Raw genomic sequence first — 19,151 nt, forward strand, 5'->3', positions numbered from 1 at the left:
GTTGTTCATATACAATGCATTGACCAAGAGCTCTGTAGAGGATGGGAATTACATTGACTGGCTACGGTCTAACAGAAACTATTAATTGTGATTGAATTATGAACTTAAATGTTATAACTGAGATGAGCCTTTCGACCTGTCTGGCCGATTGGGTAGTTAGAAGAAGTAATCAGAATTTCGTTGTTAATAGTAACACAGGGCTAATAGAGATTAGAAGGTCATTAATAATAAAACTGTTAATATTAAACTTTCACCAGGACAGTTTCAGTCCTATGGGCAGGCCTGAAACCAGATTTGAAAGGTTGCAAACAAGAAATTATTAAAAAGAACACCAGCCTTCAATTGCCTTCCAAATAGCCCCGCTAAAAATGGTAGCACTGAAATTGGTCGAAAACGTGCGCAAACTCTGAAATCATCGCATATGAAGAGAAGGACCTTTTCAGCCAATTTTCAGCTGGGGTGGAATCCGTGAAGCAGACAGGGGTATTTTTATACAGGTTTGTCCAATGAAATTTGTACAAGTTTAGTATTGTACAACTGATAGGATACAGTGCTGAGAAACAATGTTTCTGAAGGAATTACATTGAGAGAACCTGTGGACTTCACTTTTTTAGTGAGTGCTTAACAAAAAACTCTCTAGAGACTTCCACCCCTCCAATTTCTAACAGTTTTATCGAGTACAGGGTTGCAGTGGAGTCTATCCCAGTACGCAACAGGCGCAAGGCAGGGTACACCCTGGACAAGACACCAGTCCATCACAGGACAACCACAGACCCTTTACAAGTGTAGAGTAATAATCCACTGGAGTCCCTTTTGTTAAGCAGAAGAGGAATTTATTGTACATTCGGTTGAAGAGAAGCACCCACCTTGCATTTAGGAAGATGTTTCCCACAAGAGAAGTTACAGCTGACCTTTTATACACTTACTTGAATACAAAGGAATACAAAGAGCTTAAGTCTCAAAAAGAAAAATAAATCAATCTTCATTAATTTCTATTGGTCAGGCAATCTTCTACCTCAATCCGAAGATGTCTACGTAATTGAGCTGGTGTATATCAGTGCTTTCTCAAAGCAGGTAGCTGCAATTGGCCTTCAACACAAAAATAATTCTTTGGGATCCTTAAAACAAGCCTTCTTTGTGTCTGCAGGCTCCTGGTCTTGTCTGCAGCAGATACTGTAATGCTACAGCTGGAGTTTTGAACATGCTGCACAGAGAATGAATTGTGAACCCCTCACTTCCACGTCCTCTCGTGTATTTTTTCAGGGATTCCTCTCGCTGGTGCCTTCTTATAAGGCTTATCTAACACTCTTCTCATGCTGGCTGTGGTTGAATCACTTTTCTCCTACATGGATGCCTTCATATTATTTTAAGAAACCTGACTGATTAAAACTCTTCCGACAACATGTCTAGCTGTTCAATTTCTGGCCAGCATGGATGTACTCATGTTTCTTTAAGGTACTGGACTGGTTAAAACTTTTCCCACACTGCCTGCAGCAGAACGGTCTCTCTCCCGTATGTAAGAGCTCATGTATCTTTAAGTTGCTCAAATGACTACAACTCTTCCCGCACCAACTGCAGCAGAACAGTTTCTCTCCCGTATGGAAGAGCTTGTGTCTCTTTAAGGTGCCTGACTGACTAAAACTCTTCCCGCACTGACTGCAGCTGAATGGCTTCTCTCCCGTGTGAACGCGCTGGTGTGCTTTCAAATAGCTGGACTGACTAAAACTCTTCCCGCAAAGGCTGCAGAATGGTCTCTCCCCTGTGTGCGTGCGCTGGTGTATCTTTAAGGCACTCGGGTGATTAAAACTCTTCCCACATTGATCGCAGGAGAACGGTCTCTCTCCCGTATGGAGGAGCTCGTGTCTCTTTAAGTTGTTCGACCGACTAAAACTCTTCCCACACTGACTACAGGTGAATGGCTTCTCTCCTGTGTGAATGCGCAGGTGTACTTCCAAATCTCTTGACTGACTAAAATTCTTCCCGCACTGACTGCAGCAGAATAGCCCCTCTTCCATGTGAATGCGCTGGTGTGCTTTCAAATGGCTCAATGTTATATAACTCTTCTCACACTGACTGCAACTGAACGGTCTTTCCCCTGTGTGCGTGTGCTGGTGTCTCCTTAAGGTGCCCGTGTGACTAAAACTCTTCCCACACTGACTGCAGCTGAATGGCTTCTCTCCTGTGTGTGTGCGCTGGTGTGCTTTCAATTGGCTCAACATCATAAAACTCTTCCCACACTGACTGCAGCAGAACGGTTTCTCCCCTGTGTGCGTGTGCTGGTGTCTCCTTAAGATGCCCGAGCGACTAAAACTCTTCCCACACTGACTGCAGCTGAATGGCTTCTCTCCTGTGTGAATGAGCTGGTGTCTCCTGAAGGAGCCCGAGTGACTAAAACTCTTCCCACACTGACTGCAGCTGAATGGCTTCTCTCCCTTATGGAGGAGCTTGTGTGTCTTTAAGTTGCCCGACTGAGTAAAAGTCTTACCACACAGACTGCAGCAGAACGGCCTCTCTCCTGTATGCAAGAGTTCATGTCTCTTTAAAGCACTCGAATGACTAAAACTCTTTCCGCACTGAATGCAGCCGAACGGTCTCTCCCCTGTGTGTGTACGTTGGTGTGTCTTTAAGGCACCTGGGTAACTAAAACTCTTCCCACATTGCCTGCAGCTGAACACTTTCTCTGTTGCAGGGATGGGTTTGTGTCTTTTTAATGTGTCTGACTCATTAAACATCTCCCCATCCTCACCTCCGCCGAACGGTCTCTCCCCTCCGTGAGCGAGCTGGTGGGTTTTTAAGCTGCCTAACTGACTAAAACTCTTCCCACACTCCCTGCAGTTGAACAGCCTCTCACGTGCGTGGATGTGCTTGTGCGTTTTCAAGGTGCCCAGCTGGCTGAATGATCTCTCTCCCGTGTGAATGCACTGGTGTCTATTGAGGTCACATGACTGACTAAAGCTCTTCCTGCACCGATTGCAGGTGAATCGTTTCTTTCCCGTGCGAATGTGCTGGTGTGTTTTTAAGGGGCTTAAGAGAGGAAACTGCTGTTGCTGTTTGTGCTCCAGTGACAATTCCTGTACGTTGTCGGGTCTTGGCTGAATCTCCTTGATCATCTGGTCTTGCTGTTGTTTCTCCCTGCATTGACTCTCCTCTGTGTGCTCACAGCACTCAGCACTGTCCTCTTCACCAGGTACATCAGTCTGCTGCTCTTCAGGGTCAATCAACTGGAACCCGATTTCCTGCTCCCTTAGATTGCAGACATTAAATTCATGTTCCTCTTCCTTGCAACCTTGTGAAGAGACCGACTCCAGTTGATTGAAATGCTTTGCAATATTCTTAGTGTTTAAATTATTACACTTTTCTGTAATGTCCTTAGATATTAAAGGAATATCCATTTGTTTAAACCACTTCTGCAATGACAGTCTCTCCAGTTTAACAGAACAAGGCCTTGCTATTACCAAGCCCTGTAGGAGCTGCTGTTGTTCCTTCCTGAAGTGACCCTCCTCTGTGTGCTGTATCACAGCACTGTTCTCTTCACCAGGTACATCAGTTTGCTGCTCTGCAGGCTTAATCAACTGGGGCTCCATGTTCTGCTCTGTAAGATTAAACTCACCCAGTTCTTCTTTGTGTTCCTGTACAGAGACAAAGCCCAGTTCATTACAACCTTGTGTAATATTGTTCGAGTCCAGATTATTAATCTTCTCGGTAAAATCATCACACACTAAGAGCCCAGGTATCAGACTGTCAGGCTCTGTCTTCATCATGGGCACAGAGTCCAGATCCTCGACACTCTGTCTGCTCTCTGTGTGCTGCTCACTGAGTGTCTCATTCCCTTCTGCATCAGTGAGCTCTGTCTCCTGCATCAGATTGGAGCCCCACTCCTCCTCACTGTGCTGCTGTTCAAGAGGAGCCCTTTTCCCAGCATCAGGGAGAGCACTAGCTTCTGAGCCTGAAAACACAGGAGAAGAGAACAAGACTGTTAACATGGGCTGAGGGTAGAGGTCAAAACCTTCTCAGATTTTTTTTAAGTAGCAATAACTGAATAATCATCAACAATGAAGATCAAAGTAGAATTGTGATGACACTAATAATAGAGATGAATAAAACATCTACCAAATAACAAGCCATGCCAAGGCACAAGCAAAATACTATACATGCAATACACACAAAAGCAGAAAGCTAAAATATGTCTGGATTATTTTATCTGCAGGGTTAATCAACTGGAGTTCCATGTCCTGATCTGTAAGATTAAACTCACCCAGGTCTTCTTTGAGCTCTTGTACAGAGACACAACCCAGTTAATTACAGCTTTTTATCATATTGTCAGTGTCCAGTTTATTAATGTTTTATTTAAATATAAAGAAACCAGGTGTCTTACTCTCAGGCTCTGTCTTCATCCTATGCACAGAGTCCAGATCCTCAACACTCTGTCTGCTCTTTGTGTGCTGCTCACTGAATTTCTCTTTCCCTTCTGCAGCAGTGAGCTCTGTCTCCTTGATCAGTCTGGAGCCCCACTTCTTCTCACTGTGATGCTGTTCAAGAGGAGCCTTTTCCCCAGCATCAGGGAGAGCACTGGCCCTTGAGCCTGAAAACACAGGACAAGAGAACAAGGCCTTTAACATGGGCTGAGAGTAAAAAAACCACAGAGAAAGAATAAAAACTTTAAGATATGGAGATGTTACAGCATCAAGACAGACCAGTACAGAGAACTAAAAACTTGATGATATTCACTTTTATAGCACATAGACGAACAAGTACACAGAAAAATAACACTTTTAGGATTAACCATTTTTCTTCATACAGATTAAGCTCTGTGTTGGAATTGTATAGCTCTATTAACATTAACAATGTCCAGAAAAGTGTTGTAATAACTAAGTCCAAGTTCAAATGTAAGCACAGGACAAGAGGACTAGACGTTTCAGACTCAACAGCAAATAAAAATCAAAGTAAATAAAATGTGAATGAGCATCACATAAAAAAGGTAATTTTCAGAAAGTAACATTGCTGAGCCTCAAATATTTTAAATAATGTTGACATCACACATCAAGATTGGGGTTAAAATGATAGGGAACATAAAATGTTTCAAATGTTGAGTAAATGAAAAAAATTGTTCCAAGTACACAAGTCCCCACAAAAAAGTAAAAAAACAAACAAACAATACTATATCCAGTACACAATACATTGTGCGGGAAATCTGCAATTGCATCGTAATGCATGAAATAAAACAGTTTTACACATCAGTGAAGCCAATTTATTCTAAGATCACATTGAACTGCTTTAATTTCAACTAAGTTTACATGTCCACAAGGCCACTGTATTTTAGAACGATGCCTGTGAGATATTTAAAACACCTACTAACGTCTCCTAAAACAAAACACTCAGAAACTTAACTTCCAGAAAGGCACAAGTATAACAGCCTCCTCTCTCGTCAATGAAGGAATGGAAATCTTTTGGCTACAGTAGTTCAAGTAGGGAGCTGCGTCAGCATGTGTAGGCTGCAAAGTAACAAGTAAAAGGTTTATTCCATGCTGAAAAGAAACATTTTGGTTGTGGAGCCTTCTTCGGGTGTGAGGGGAGAACTTGCTGCATCACCTGCAAATACATATTTAACACCACGCTCATGCAAAGCCCCACTTGACAAATCCAAATCACTCAGACGACAGCTTGTACTTCCAGCAACCTTATTTACTCCATCTCTTGCAGAAAATACCCAGCTATCTACATTGGTGAAACTGGAAAGGAGACTCGGAGACCGCTTCAGTAAACACATCGGGAGATCAGAGATCTCTCCAAGCCTGTAGTTTCTCATTTCACCTCTAACTGCCGTGATCACACTAATCTCTCCGTCTGCGTCTTCAAAGAAGGGTTTCACAACTCCTATTGCAGAAAGAACTCTGAAATCAAGATTATCCTGAAACTTGGTTCACACCTTCCCTTCTCTCTCAACGACAGACTCATTTCCTTCTAAGCTTCTCTATTCATGTGCAGGTTTCGACCCCACACCACTCTCGACTTCGTACCACCTAAGTGCCCACTCTGCCTTCCCCTGCTCTCGCCTCCTCTACGCTCCCAGCTCTTGTTCTCCTGTGATAAATCAGCTGCTGACTTCCCTGTCTTTATCACACCCAAAGAAGGCTCCAGAGACGAAACATTGTGTTTCCTTTCTTCAATTTAAAGCCTGGAATAAACCTTTACTTGTTCTTTTTAATACTGCATATGATATAGGCTCCCCATAAGCATCAGCTTCATTTTCATATATATAAATACAGAAGCTGAACTGAAGTGTATGTGTGAGACTTGTGTACTTGTGTTTAGCCACAGGAGAAATGACCTCAAGGTTGGCATCGAGGCTCGTTGTGTAGCTCACTGGTCTGTGGTCAGTGAGGGTCCAGGTTCCACAGACTAGTCCGCAGTCTGCGAGGGTCTGGGTTCAAATCTCTGCGCTACAGAGCATTTTATATAATTCTGGTCTCCTGTCTGACACCCCAAGCCCGTCTACATTCTAGGAGTGACAGAACCTTCTCCTGTTATGCCCCAAAGCTCTGGAACTCCATCTACAACGATATCAGAGTCACCATGCCTTAACTCCTTCAAAACCAGACTCAAAACCTTCTTTAGAAGAGCCTTTACTTAATTGGTTGGGTTCTTGACTCCTCTGCTCCTACTGTATTCAGTACCCCATCTATTGTCTCTTCTTACTATGTACTCTCATTACGCATATCTTATTTTTTGGCATTCTGTAAAGTGCTTTGAGAATTCACCTTTAAAGGTGCTAAATAAATAAATTTAATTATCTTTGTTGCTCTTTCACTTGTAAAGCCCAGAGGGATCAATGCAATATATTGTGTTTTTAACCTGATCTCAGTGGGCTTTGTTGCACTGTTCTGAGTTTTTAACCTGATCTCATTGGCTTTACTGCACTATACTGTGTTTATACCCTGATCTCAGTGGGCGTTGCTGAACTGCACTGTGGTTTTATCCTGATCCCACTGGGCCTTACTGTGCTGGACTGTGTTTTAACTCTGATCACACAGGGCTTTAATTAACTGTACTATGCTTTTACCTGATCTCAGTGGGGTTTAATGCACTGTAAAGTGTTTTTACCCCAACCTTACTTAGCACCATACTGTGCATTTACCCTAATCTCACTGGGCTGTGATGTACGGAACTGTGTTTTTACCCTGATCTCACTGGGATGTACTGCACTGTACAGTATTTTTACAGTAAAACACATCAGGGCTTTACTGCACTGTACTGTGTTTTAACCCTGATCTCACTGGGCTTTATTGAACTGTACAATGTTTTTACCTTGATCTCATTGGGTTTTTCTGCACTGTACTGTATTTTTACCTTGATTTCACTGTGGCTCTACTGCGCTGTAATGCGTTTTTACCCCAACCTCACCGGGGTTTACTGTACTGTGCTTTTACAGTGATCTCACTGGGCTATGCTGTGCTGAACTGTATTTTTACCCTGATCTCACTGGGCTGTACTGCACTGTACTTTCTTTTTACCCTGATCTCACTGGAATTTATTGAACTGTACTGTGTTTTTACTCTGCTTCCACAGGGCAATACTGCTCTGTACTGTGGTTTCGTCCTGATCTCACTGGGCCTTACTGTGTTGGACTGTGTTTTTACTCTTATCTCAAAGGGCTTTAATGAACTGTACTATGCTTCTACCCTGATCTCAGTGGGGTTTACTGCACTGTACAGTGTTTTTACCTCGATCTCATTGGGTTTTTCTGCACTGTACTGTATTTTTACCTTGATTTCACTGTGGCTCTACTGGATTGTAATGTGTTTTTACCCCAACCTCACTGGGCTTTACTGTACTGTGTTTTTACCCGGATCTCACTGGGCTTTGCTGAACTGTACTGTGCTTTTACCCTGATCTCACTCGACTTTAGTGAGCTGTACTGTGCTTTTACCCTGATCTCACTGGGCTTTACTGTGCTGGTCTGTGTTTCTACTCTGATCTCACAGGGCTTTAATGAACTGTGCTATGCTTTTACCCTGATCTCAGTGGGCGTTACTGCACTGTACAGTGTTTTAATCCTTATGTAAATGGGCTTTACTGTGCTATACTATTTACCCTGATCACAGTGGGCGTTACAGCACTGTACAGTGTTTTTACCTTGATCTCATTGGGCTTTACTGTACTGGACTGTGTTTTTACCCTGATTTCACAAGCTTTAATGCACTGTATACCCGGATCTAAAAGGGCTTAACTGTGCTATACTGTGTTTTTATCTTGATCTCACTGGCTTTACTGCACAGTTTTGTGTTTTTACCCTGATCTCACTGGGCTATACTGCACTATACAGTTTTTAAACTGATCACATTGGCTATACTGTGCTGGACTGTGTTCTTAGTCTGATCTCATAGAGCTTTATTGAACTGGACTGTGATTTTACCCTGATCACACTGGGCTGTACTGCACTATACAGTTTTTAAACTGATCACACTGGCTTCATTGTGCTGGACTGTGTTTTTACCTTGATCTCACAGGGCTTTACTGAACTGGACTGTGATTTGACCCTGATCTCACTGGGCTTTACTGCTCTCTACTGTGGATGCTGCACATTGGTGTTGGTGGAGGGGAGTCCCCATTACCTGTAAAGTGCTTTGAGAGCACTGTCCAGAAAAGCGCTATGTAAGTGTAAGTAATTATTATTAATACTGTGCTTTTCCCCTGATGTCGCTAGGCTAAACTGTGCTGTATTGTGCTTTTACCCAGTTCTCACTGGGCTTTCCTGCACTGTACTATGTATTTACCCTGATCACAATGGGCTGTACTGCACTATACTGTGCTTTTACTCCGATCTCATTGGGCTTTACTGTGCTGGACTGTTTTTTTCCTGATCTCAATGGCTTTACTACACTGTACTGTGTTTTTGCCCTGATCTCACTGTGCTTTACTGCAGTGCACTGTGTTTTAACCCTGATCTCAATAGGCTTTACTGTACTCTACTGTGTTTTTACTCTGATCTCACTGGGCTTTACTGCACTATATTGTGTTTATACGCTGATCTCACTGGGCTTTACTGCACTGTACTGTGTTTTTACACTGATCTCACTGGACTTTACTGCACTATACTATGTTTATATCCTGATCTCACTGGGCTTTACTGCACTGTACTGAGTTTTAACCCTGATCTCACTGGGCTTTACTGCACTGTACTTTCATTTTACCCTGATCTCACTGGGTTTTATTGAACTGTACTGTGCTTTTACCCTGATCTCACTGGGCTTTACTGTGCTGGACTGTGCTTTTACTCTGCTTTCACGGGGCTATAGTGCTCTGTACTGTGGTTTTATGCTGATTCCACTGGGAGTTACTGTGCTCCCTGCTCTCACTGGGCTTTACTACACTGTACTGTGCTTTAACTCTGATCTCACCGGGCTTTACTGCTCTTTACTGTATTTCTCCACTGATCTCACTGGGCTTTTCAGCAGTGTACACTGTTTTTACCCTGATCTCACTGGGCTTTACCGCACCGTACTGTTTTTACTCTGATCTCTCAGGGCTTTACTGCACTGTACTGTGTTTTTACTTTTTTACTCTGATCTCACCGGGCTTTACTGCACTATACTGTGTTTTTAACCTGATCTCACTGGCTTTACCGCACTCTACTGTGTTTTAACCCAGATCTCACTGGGCTTTACTGAACTGTACTGTGGTTTTACCCTGTTATCACTGGGCTTTACTGTGCTGGCATGTGTTTATACACTGATCTCACTGGGCTTTACTGCACTGTACTGTGCTTTAATTTTGATCTCACTGGGCTTTACTGCTCTGTACTGTATTTTTCCACTGATCTTACTGGGGTTTTCAGCAGTGAACACTGCTTTTACCCTGATCTCACTGGGCTTTGCAAAACTGTACTGTGATTTTACCCCGTTCTTACTGGGCTTTGCTGAACTGTACTGTGGTTTTACCCTGATCTTACTGGGCTTTATACTAAACTATACTGTGCTTTTACCCTGATCTCACTGTCTTTACTGCACTGTACTATGTTTTTAACATGATCTTACTGGGCTTTACCGCACTGTACTGCTTTTATCCTGATCTCAATGGCTTTACGACACTGTATACTCTTATCTAAAAGAGCTTACCTGTACTCTACTGTGTTTTTACCCTGATCTCACTGGGCTTGACTGCAATGTACTGTGTTTTTACTCTGCTCTCACTGGGCTTTACTGCACTAAACTGTGTTTATACCCTGATCTCACTGGCCTTTACTGCACTGTACTGTGTTTTTACTCTGATCTCACTGGGCTTTTCTGCACTATACTGAGTTTAAATCCTGATCTCACTGGGCTTTACTGCACTGTGATTTCATTTTACCCTGATCTCACTGGGCTTTATTGAACTGTACTATGTTTTACCCTAATCTCACTGGGTTTTACTGTGCTGGACTGTGTTTTTACTCTGCTTTCTCAGGGCTATACTGTTCTGTACTGTGGTTTTATCCTGATCCCACTGGGCTTAAATGAACTGTACTATACTTTTACCCTGATCTCAGTGGGGTTTAATGCACTGTACAGTGTTTTTATCTTGATCTCATTGGGTTTTTCTGCATTGTACTGTATTTTTACCTTGATTCACTGTGGCTCTACTGCACTGTAATGTGTTTTTATCCCCAACCTCACCAGGCTTTACTGTACTGTGCTTTCACCCTGATCTCACTGGGCTATACTGCACTGTACTTTCTTTTTACCCCGATCTCACTGTACTGTGCTAAACTGTACTGTGGTTTTACCCTGATTTCACTCCACTTTAGTGAGCTGTACTGTGCTTTTACCCTGATCTCACTGGGCATTTACTGTGCTGGACTATGTTTAAATTCTGATCTCACAGGGTTTTAATGAACTGTACTGTGCGTTTACCCTGATCTCATTGTCTTTACTGCGCTGTACTGTGATTTAACCGTAAACTCACTGGGATTTACCGCACTGTACTGTTTCTACTCTGATCTCACAGGGCTTTATTTAACTCTACTGTGCTTTTACAATGATCTTACTGGGCTTTACTGCTCTGTACTGTGCTTTAACCAAGATCTCACTATGTTTTGCTGCATTGTACTGTGCTTTTACGCTGGTCTCACTGGGCTTTACTGCTCTGTACTGTATTTGTCCACTGATCTCACTGGGCTTTTCAGCAGTGTACACTGTTTTTACCCTGATCTCACTGGGCTATGCTGCGCTGAACTGTGTTTTTACCCTGATCTCTCTGGGCTGTACTGCACTGTACTTTCTTTTTACCCCGATCTCAGTGGGCTTTGCTGAACTGTACTGTGGTTTAACCCTTATCTCACTCGACTTTAGGGAGCTGTACTGTGCTTTTACCCTGATCTCACTGGGCTTTACTGTGCTGGTCTGTGCATTTACCCTGATCTCAGTGTCTTTATTGCGTTGTATTGTGTTTTTACCATGATCTTACTGGACTTTACTGCACTGTATTGTTTTTACCCAGATCTCACTGGCTTTACTACACTGTACTGTGTTTGTACCCTGATCTCACTGGGCTTTACTGCTCTGTAATGTGTTTTCAACCTGATGTCTCAGGGCTTTACTGCACTATACTGTGTTTATACGCTGATCTCACTGGGCTTTACTGCACTATACTGTGTTTATACGCTGATCTCACTGGGCTTTACTGCACTGTACTGTGTTTTTACACTGATCTCACTGGGCTTTACTGCACTATACTGTGTTTATATCCTGATCTCACTGGGCTTTACTGCAATGTACTTTCATTTTACCCTGATCTCACTGGCCTTTATTGAACTGTACTGTGGTTTTATCCTGATCCCACTGGGACTTACTGTGCTGGACCGTGTTTATACCCTGATCTCACTTGGCTTTACTGCACTGTACTTTTGTTTTACCCTGATTTCACTGGGCTTTATTGAACTATACCGTGCTTTTCCCCTGATCTCACTGGGCTTTACTGCTCTGTACTGTACTTTTCCCCTGATGTCACTTGGCTGTACTGCATTGTACTGTGATTTTACCCCGACCTCACTGGGTTTTGCTTAACTGTACTGTGATTTTACCCTGATTTCACTGGAGTTTACTGAGCTGTACTGTGCTTTTACTCTGCTTTCACTGGGCTTTACTACACCGTACTGTGCTTTAACTCTGATCTCATTGGGATTTACTGCTCTTTACTGTATTTTTCCACTGATCTCACTGTGCTTTTCAGCAGTGTACACTGCTTTTAACCTGATCTCACTGGCTTTACCGCACTCTACTGTGTTTTAACTCTGATCTCACTGGGCTTCACTGCACTGTACTGTGTTTTTACACTGATCTCACTGGACTTTACTGCACTATACTGTGTTTATATCCTGATCTCACTGGGCTATACTGCTCTGTACTGTGGATGCTGCAAATTGGTGGTGGTGGAGGGGAGTTCCCATTACCTGTAAAGTGCTTTGAGTAGAGTGTACAGAAAAGCGCTATGTAAGTGTAAGCAATTATTATTCTTACTGTGCTTCTACCCTGATCTCACTGGGCCTTACTGTGCTGAACTGTGATTTTACTCTGATCTCACAGGGCTTAAATGAACTGAACTATGCTTTTACCCTGATCACAGTGGGGTTTACTGCACTGTACAGTGTTTTTACCTCGATCTCATTGGGTTCTTCTGCACTGTACTGTATTTCTACCATGATTTCACTGTGGCTCTACTGCACTGTAATGTGTTTTTACCCCAAGCTCACCGGGCTTTACTGTACTGTGGTTTTACCCTGATCTCAGTGGGCTGTGCTGCGCTGAACTGCGTTTTTACCGTGATCTCACTGTGCTGTACTGCACTATAGTATAGTATACTGCACAGCATAATGCACTGTTTTTATACCCTGATCTCACTGGGCTTTTCTGCACTGCACTTTCATTTAACCCTGATCTCACTGGGCTTTATTAAACTGTACTATGCTTTTACCCTGTTCTCAATGGGCCTTACTGTGCTGGACTGTGATTTTATCCTGATCTCCCTGGGTTTTACTGTGCTGGACTGTGTTTTTACTCTGCTTTCACGGGGTTTTAATGAATTGTACTATGCTTTTACTCTGATCTCAGTGGGGTTTACTGCACTGTACAGTGTTTTTACCTTGATCTCATTGGGTTCTTCTGCACTGTACTGTATTTTTACCTTGATTTCACTGTGGCTCTAATGTGCTGTAATGTGTTTTTACCCAAACCTCTCCGGGCTTTACTGTACTGTGCTTTTACCCTGATCTCACTGGGCTGTGCTACGCTGAACTACGTTTTTACCATGATCTCACTGTGCTGTACTGCACTATATTACTGTATACTGCACAGTATATTGCACTGTGCTTTTACCTTGATGTTACTGGGCTATACTGCACTATACTTTTATTTACCCCAAAGACACTGGGGTTTGCTGAACTGTACTGTGTTTTTACCCTGATCTCACTGTTCTGTAAGGCACTACAGTATAGTATACTGCACAGTATACTGCACTTTGCTTTTACCCTGATGTTACTGGGCTATACTGCACTGTACTTTCATTTTGCTCCAAAAACACTGGGCTTTATTGAACTGTACTGTGCTCTTACCCTGATCTCACTGGGCTTTATACTAAACTATACTGTGCTTTTACCCTAATCTCACTGTCTTTACTGCACTGTACTGTTTTTACTCTGATCTCAGGTGGCTTTATTGAACTGTACTGTGCTTTTACACTGATCTTACTGAGCTTTACTGCTCTGTACTGTGCTTTAACCAAGATCTCACTAGGCTTTGCTGCATTGTACTGTGCTTTTCCGCTGGTCTCACTGGCTTTACTGCACTGTTCTGTGTTTTTACCCTGATCTCACTGGTTTTACTGCACTATACCACGTTTATATCCTGATCCCACTGGGCTTTACTGCACTGTACTGAGTTTTAACCCTGATCTCACTGGGCTTTACTGCAATGTACTTTCCTTTTACCCTGATCTCACTGGGCTTTATTGAACTGTACTGTGTTTTAACCCTGATCTTACTGGGCTTTACTGCACTATACTTTATTCTTACCCTGATCTCACTGGGTTTGGCTGTGCTGGACTGTGTTTTTACTCTGCTTTCACAGGGCTTTAATGAATTGTACTATGCTTTTACCCAGATCTCAGTGGGGTTTACTGCACTGTACTGTGTTTTTACCTTGATTTCACTGTTGCTCTAATGCGCTGTAATGTGTTTTTACCCAAACTTCACTGGGCTTTACTATACTGTGCTTTTACCATGATCTCACTGTGCTGTACTGCACTATTGCATAGTATACTGCACAGTATACTGCACTGTGTTTTTACCCTGATCTCACTATTCTGTACTGCACTATAGTATAGTATGCTGCACAGTATACTGCACTTTGCTTTTACCCTGATGTTACTGGGCTATACTGCACTGTACTTTCATATTACTCCAAAAACACTGGGCTTTGCTGAACTGTACTGTGGTTTTACCCTGATCTTACTAGGCTTTATACTAAACTATACTGTGCTTTTACCCTAATCTCACTGTCTTTACTGCACTGTACTGTGTTTCTACCATGATCTTACAGGGCTTTACCACACTGTACTGTTTTTATCCTGATCTCAATGGCTTTACTGCACTGTACTGTGTTTTTTACCCTGATCTCACTGGGCTTTACTGAACTATACTGTGTTTTTACCCTGATCTCACTAGGATTTACCACACTGTACTGTGTATTTATCCTGATCTCACTGTCTTTACCGCGCTCTACTGTGTTTTTTCTCTGATCTCACTGGGCTTTATTGAACTGTACTGTGTTTTAACCCTGATCTCACTGGGCTTTACTGCACTATACTTTATTCTTACCCTGATCTCACTGGGTTTGGCTGTGCTGGACTGTGTTTTTACTCTGCTTTCACAGGGCTTTAATGAATTGTACTATGCTTTTACACAGATCTCAGTGGGGTTTACTGCACTGTACTGTGTTTTTACCTTGATTTCACTGTTGCTCTAATGCGCTGTAATGTGTTTTTACCCAACCTTCACTGGGCTTTACTATACTGTGCTTTTACCATGATCTCACTGTGCTGTACTGCACTATTGCATAGTATACTGCACAGTATACTGCACTGTGTTTTTACCCTGATCTCACTATTCTGTACTGCACTATAGTATAGTATGCTGCACAGTATACTGCACTTTGCTTTTACCCTGATGTTACTGGGCTATACTGCACTGTACTTTCATATTACTCCAAAAACACTGGGCTTTGCTGAACTGTACTGTGGTTTTACCCTGATCTTACTGGGCTTTATACTAAACTATACTGTGCTTTTACCCTAATCTCACTGTCTTTACTGCACTGTACTGTGTTTCTACCATGATCTTACAGGGCTTTACCACACTGTACTGTTTTTATCCTGATCTCAATAGCTTTACTGCACTGTACTGTGTTTTCTACCCTGATCTCACTGGGCTTTACTGAACTATACTGTGTTTTTACCCTGATCTCACTAGGATTTACCACACTGTACTGTGTTTTTATCCTGATCTCACTGTCTTTACCGCACTCTACTGTGTTTTTTCTCTGATCTCACTGGGCTTTATTGAACTGTACTGTGTTTTAACCCTGATCTCACTGGGCTTTACTGCACTATACTTTATTCTTACCCTGATCTCACTGGGTTTGGCTGTGCTGGACTGTGTTTTTACTCTGCTTTCACAGGGCTTTAATGAATTGTACTATGCTTTTACCCAGATCTCAGTGGGGTTTACTGCACTGTACTGTGTTTTTACCTTGATTTCACTGTGGCTCTAATCCGCTGTAATGTGTTTTTACCCAAACTTCACTGGGCTTTACTATACTGTGCTTTTACCATGATCTCACTGTGCTGTACTGCACTATTGCATAGTATACTGTACTGTGCTTTTACCCTGATCTCACTGGGCTGTGCTGCGCTGAACTGCGTTTTTACCATGATCTCACTGTGCTGTACTGCACTATAATATAGTATACTGCACAGTATACTGTACTGTTTTTACCCTGATCTCACTGATCTGTACTGCACTATAGTATAGTATGCTGCACAGTATACTGCACTTTGCTTTTACCCTGATGTTACTGGGCTATACTGCACTGTACTTTCATATTACTCCAAAAACACTGGGCTTTGCTGAACTATACTGTGGTTTTACCCTAATCTCACTGTCTTTACTGCACTGTACTATGTTTCTACCATGATCTTAGAGGGCTTTACCGCACTGTACTGTTTTTATCCTGATCTCAATTGCTTTACTGCACTCTACTGTGTTTTTTTACCCTGATCTCACTGGGCTTTATCACACTGTACTGTGTTTTTATCCTGATCTCACTGGGCTTTACTGCAATGTACTGTGTTTTTACTCTGATCTCACTGGGCTTTACTGCACTGTACTGAGTCTTAACCCTGATCTCACTGGGCTTTACTGCACTGTACTTTCATTTTACCCTGATCTCACTGGGCTTCAATGAACTGTACTGTGCTTTTACCCTGATCTCACTGGGCTTTACTGTGTTGGACTGTGATTATACCCTCATCTCACTGGGCTTTAGTGCACTGTACTAAGTTGAAACACTGATCTCACTGGGCTTTACTGCACTATACTGTGCTTTTACCCTGATCTCACTGGGCTTTATTGAACTATACCGTGCTTTTCCCCTGATCTCACTGAGCTTTACTGCTCTGTACTGTACTTTTCCCCTTATGTCACTTGGCTGTACTGCGTTGTACTGTGTTTTTACCCTGATCTCACTGTGGCTCTACTGCACTGTAATGTGTTTTTACTCTGATCTCACTGGGATTTACTGCAAGCTACTGTGTTTAAATCCTGATCTCACTGGTTTTACTACACTGTACTGTGTTTTTACCCTGATCTCACTAGGATTTACCACACTGTACTGTGTTTTTTCTCTGATCTCACTTGGCTTTACTGCTCTATACTGAGTTTAAACCATGATCACACTGGGCTTTTCTACACTGTACTGTGTTTTTACTCTGATCTCACTGGGCTTTGCTGCACTGTACTGTGTTTTTACTCTGATCTCACTGGGCTTTACTGCAGTGTACTGTGTGTAACCCTGATCTCCCTGGGTTTTACTGTGCTGGACTGTGTTTTTACTCTGCTTTCACAGGGCTTTAATGAATTGTACTATGCTTTTACTCTGATCTCAGTGGGGTTTACTGCACTGTACAGTGTTTTTACCTTGATCTCATTGGGTTCTTCTGCACTGTACTGTATTTTTACCTTGATTTCACTGTGGCTCTAATGTGCTGTAATGTGTTTTTACCCAAACCTCTCCGGGCTTTACTGTACTGTGCTTTTACCCTGATCTCACTGGGCTGTGCTACACTGAACTACGTTTTTACCATGATCTCACTGTGCTGTACTGCACTATATTACTGTATACTGCACAGTATATTGCTCTGTGCTTTTACCTTGATGTTACTGGGCTATACTGCACTATACTTTTATTTACCCCAAAGACACTGGGGTTTGCTGAACTGTACTGTGGTTTTACCCTGATCTCACTGGGCTTTTTACTGAACTAGACTGTGCTTTTACCCTAATCTCACTGTCATTACTGCACTGTACTGTGTTTTTACCATGATCTTACTGGGCTTTACCGCATTGCACTGTTTTAATCCTGCTCTCAGTGGCTTTACTGCACTGTGATCTAAAAGGGCTTACCTGTGCTCTACTGTGTTTTAACCCAAATCTCACTGGGATTTACCGCACTGTACAGTTTTTACTCTGATCTCACAGGGCTGTATGAACTGTACTGTGCTTTAACACTGATCTTACTGAGCTTTACTGCTCTGTACTGTGCTTTAACCCTGATTTCACTGGTTTTACTACACTGTACGGTGTTTTTACCCTAATCTCACTAGGATTTACCACACTGTACTGTGTTTTTATCCTGATCTCACTGCCTTTACCGCACTCTACTGTGTTTTTCCCCTGATCTCACTGGGCTTTACTGCACTATCCTGTGTTTATAACATGATCTTACTGGGTTTTCCTACACTGTACTGTGTTTTTACTCTGATCTCACTGGGTTTTACTGCACTGTACTGTGTTTAAAACCGGACCACTGCTCTCAGTGGCTTTACTGCACTGTATACTCTGATCTAAAAGGGCTTACCTGTGCTCTACTGTGTTTTAACCCAAATCTCACTGGGAGTTACCGAACTGTACAGTTTTTACTCTGATCTCACAGGGCTTTATGAACTGTACTGTGCTTTAACACTGATCTTACTGAGCTTTACTGCTCTGTACTGTGCTTTAACCCTGATCTCACTGGTTTTACTACACTGTACTGTGTTTAAACCCTGATCTCACTGGTTTTACTACACTGTACTGTGTTTTTACCCTGATCTAACTAGTATTTACCACACTATACTGTGTTTTTATCCTGATCTCACAGGCTTTACCGCACTATACTGTGTTTTTATTCTGATCTCACTGGGCTTTGCTGAACTGTACTGTGCTTTTACCCTGATCTCACTGGGCTGTGCTGCGCTGAACTGCGTTTTTACCATGATCTCACTGTGCTGTACTGCACTATAATATAGTATACTGCACAGTATACTGCACTGTTTTTACCCTGATCTCACTGATCTGTACTGCATTATAGTATAGTATACTGCACAGTATAATGCACTTTGCTTTTACCCTGATGTTACTGGGCTATACTGCACTGTACTTTCATTTTACTCCAAAAACACTGGGCTTTGCTGAACTGTACTGTGGTTTTACCCTGATCTCTCTGGGCTTTATACTAAACTATACTGTCCTTTTACCCTAATCTCACTGTCTTAACTGCACTGTACTGTGTTTTTACCATGATCTCACTAGGCTTTACTGCAATGTACTGTGTTTTTACTCTGATCTCACTGGACTTTACTACACTATACTGTGTTTATATCCTGATCTCACTGGGCTTTACTGCACTGTACTAAGTTGTAACCCTGATCTCACTGGGCTTTACTGCACTGTACTGTGCTTTTACCCTGATCTCACTGGGCTTTACTCCACTGTACTAAGTTGTAACCCTGATCTCACTGGGCTTTACTGCACTGTACTGTGCTTTTACCCTGATCTCACTGGGCTTTATTGAACTATACCGTGC

At 42.4% G+C, this 19,151-nt stretch overlaps 1 protein-coding gene across 1 annotated transcript in view; it reads right to left on the reverse strand.

The window, feature by feature from the left end:
- Positions 1-811: 811 nt before the first annotated feature.
- The window catches only part of LOC148665495 (uncharacterized), a 49,273-nt gene continuing 30,933 nt past the window's right edge, over positions 812-19,151 (reverse strand). Inside the window, exons 2-3 of the mRNA XM_088631621.1 lie at positions 4,376-4,582; positions 812-3,946 (exon numbers count right to left, since the gene is read on the reverse strand). Coding sequence (XP_088487747.1) covers positions 1,407-3,946; positions 4,376-4,582 — 2,747 coding nt within the window. The 3' untranslated portion in view covers positions 812-1,406. The remainder of the gene's footprint in view (positions 3,947-4,375; positions 4,583-19,151) is intronic.

Source organism: Lepisosteus platostomus, chromosome 5, assembly GCF_059453375.1.
Source record: "Lepisosteus platostomus isolate fLepPlt1 chromosome 5, fLepPlt1.hap1, whole genome shotgun sequence".
Classification (NCBI taxonomy): Eukaryota; Metazoa; Chordata; class Actinopteri; order Semionotiformes; family Lepisosteidae; genus Lepisosteus; species Lepisosteus platostomus.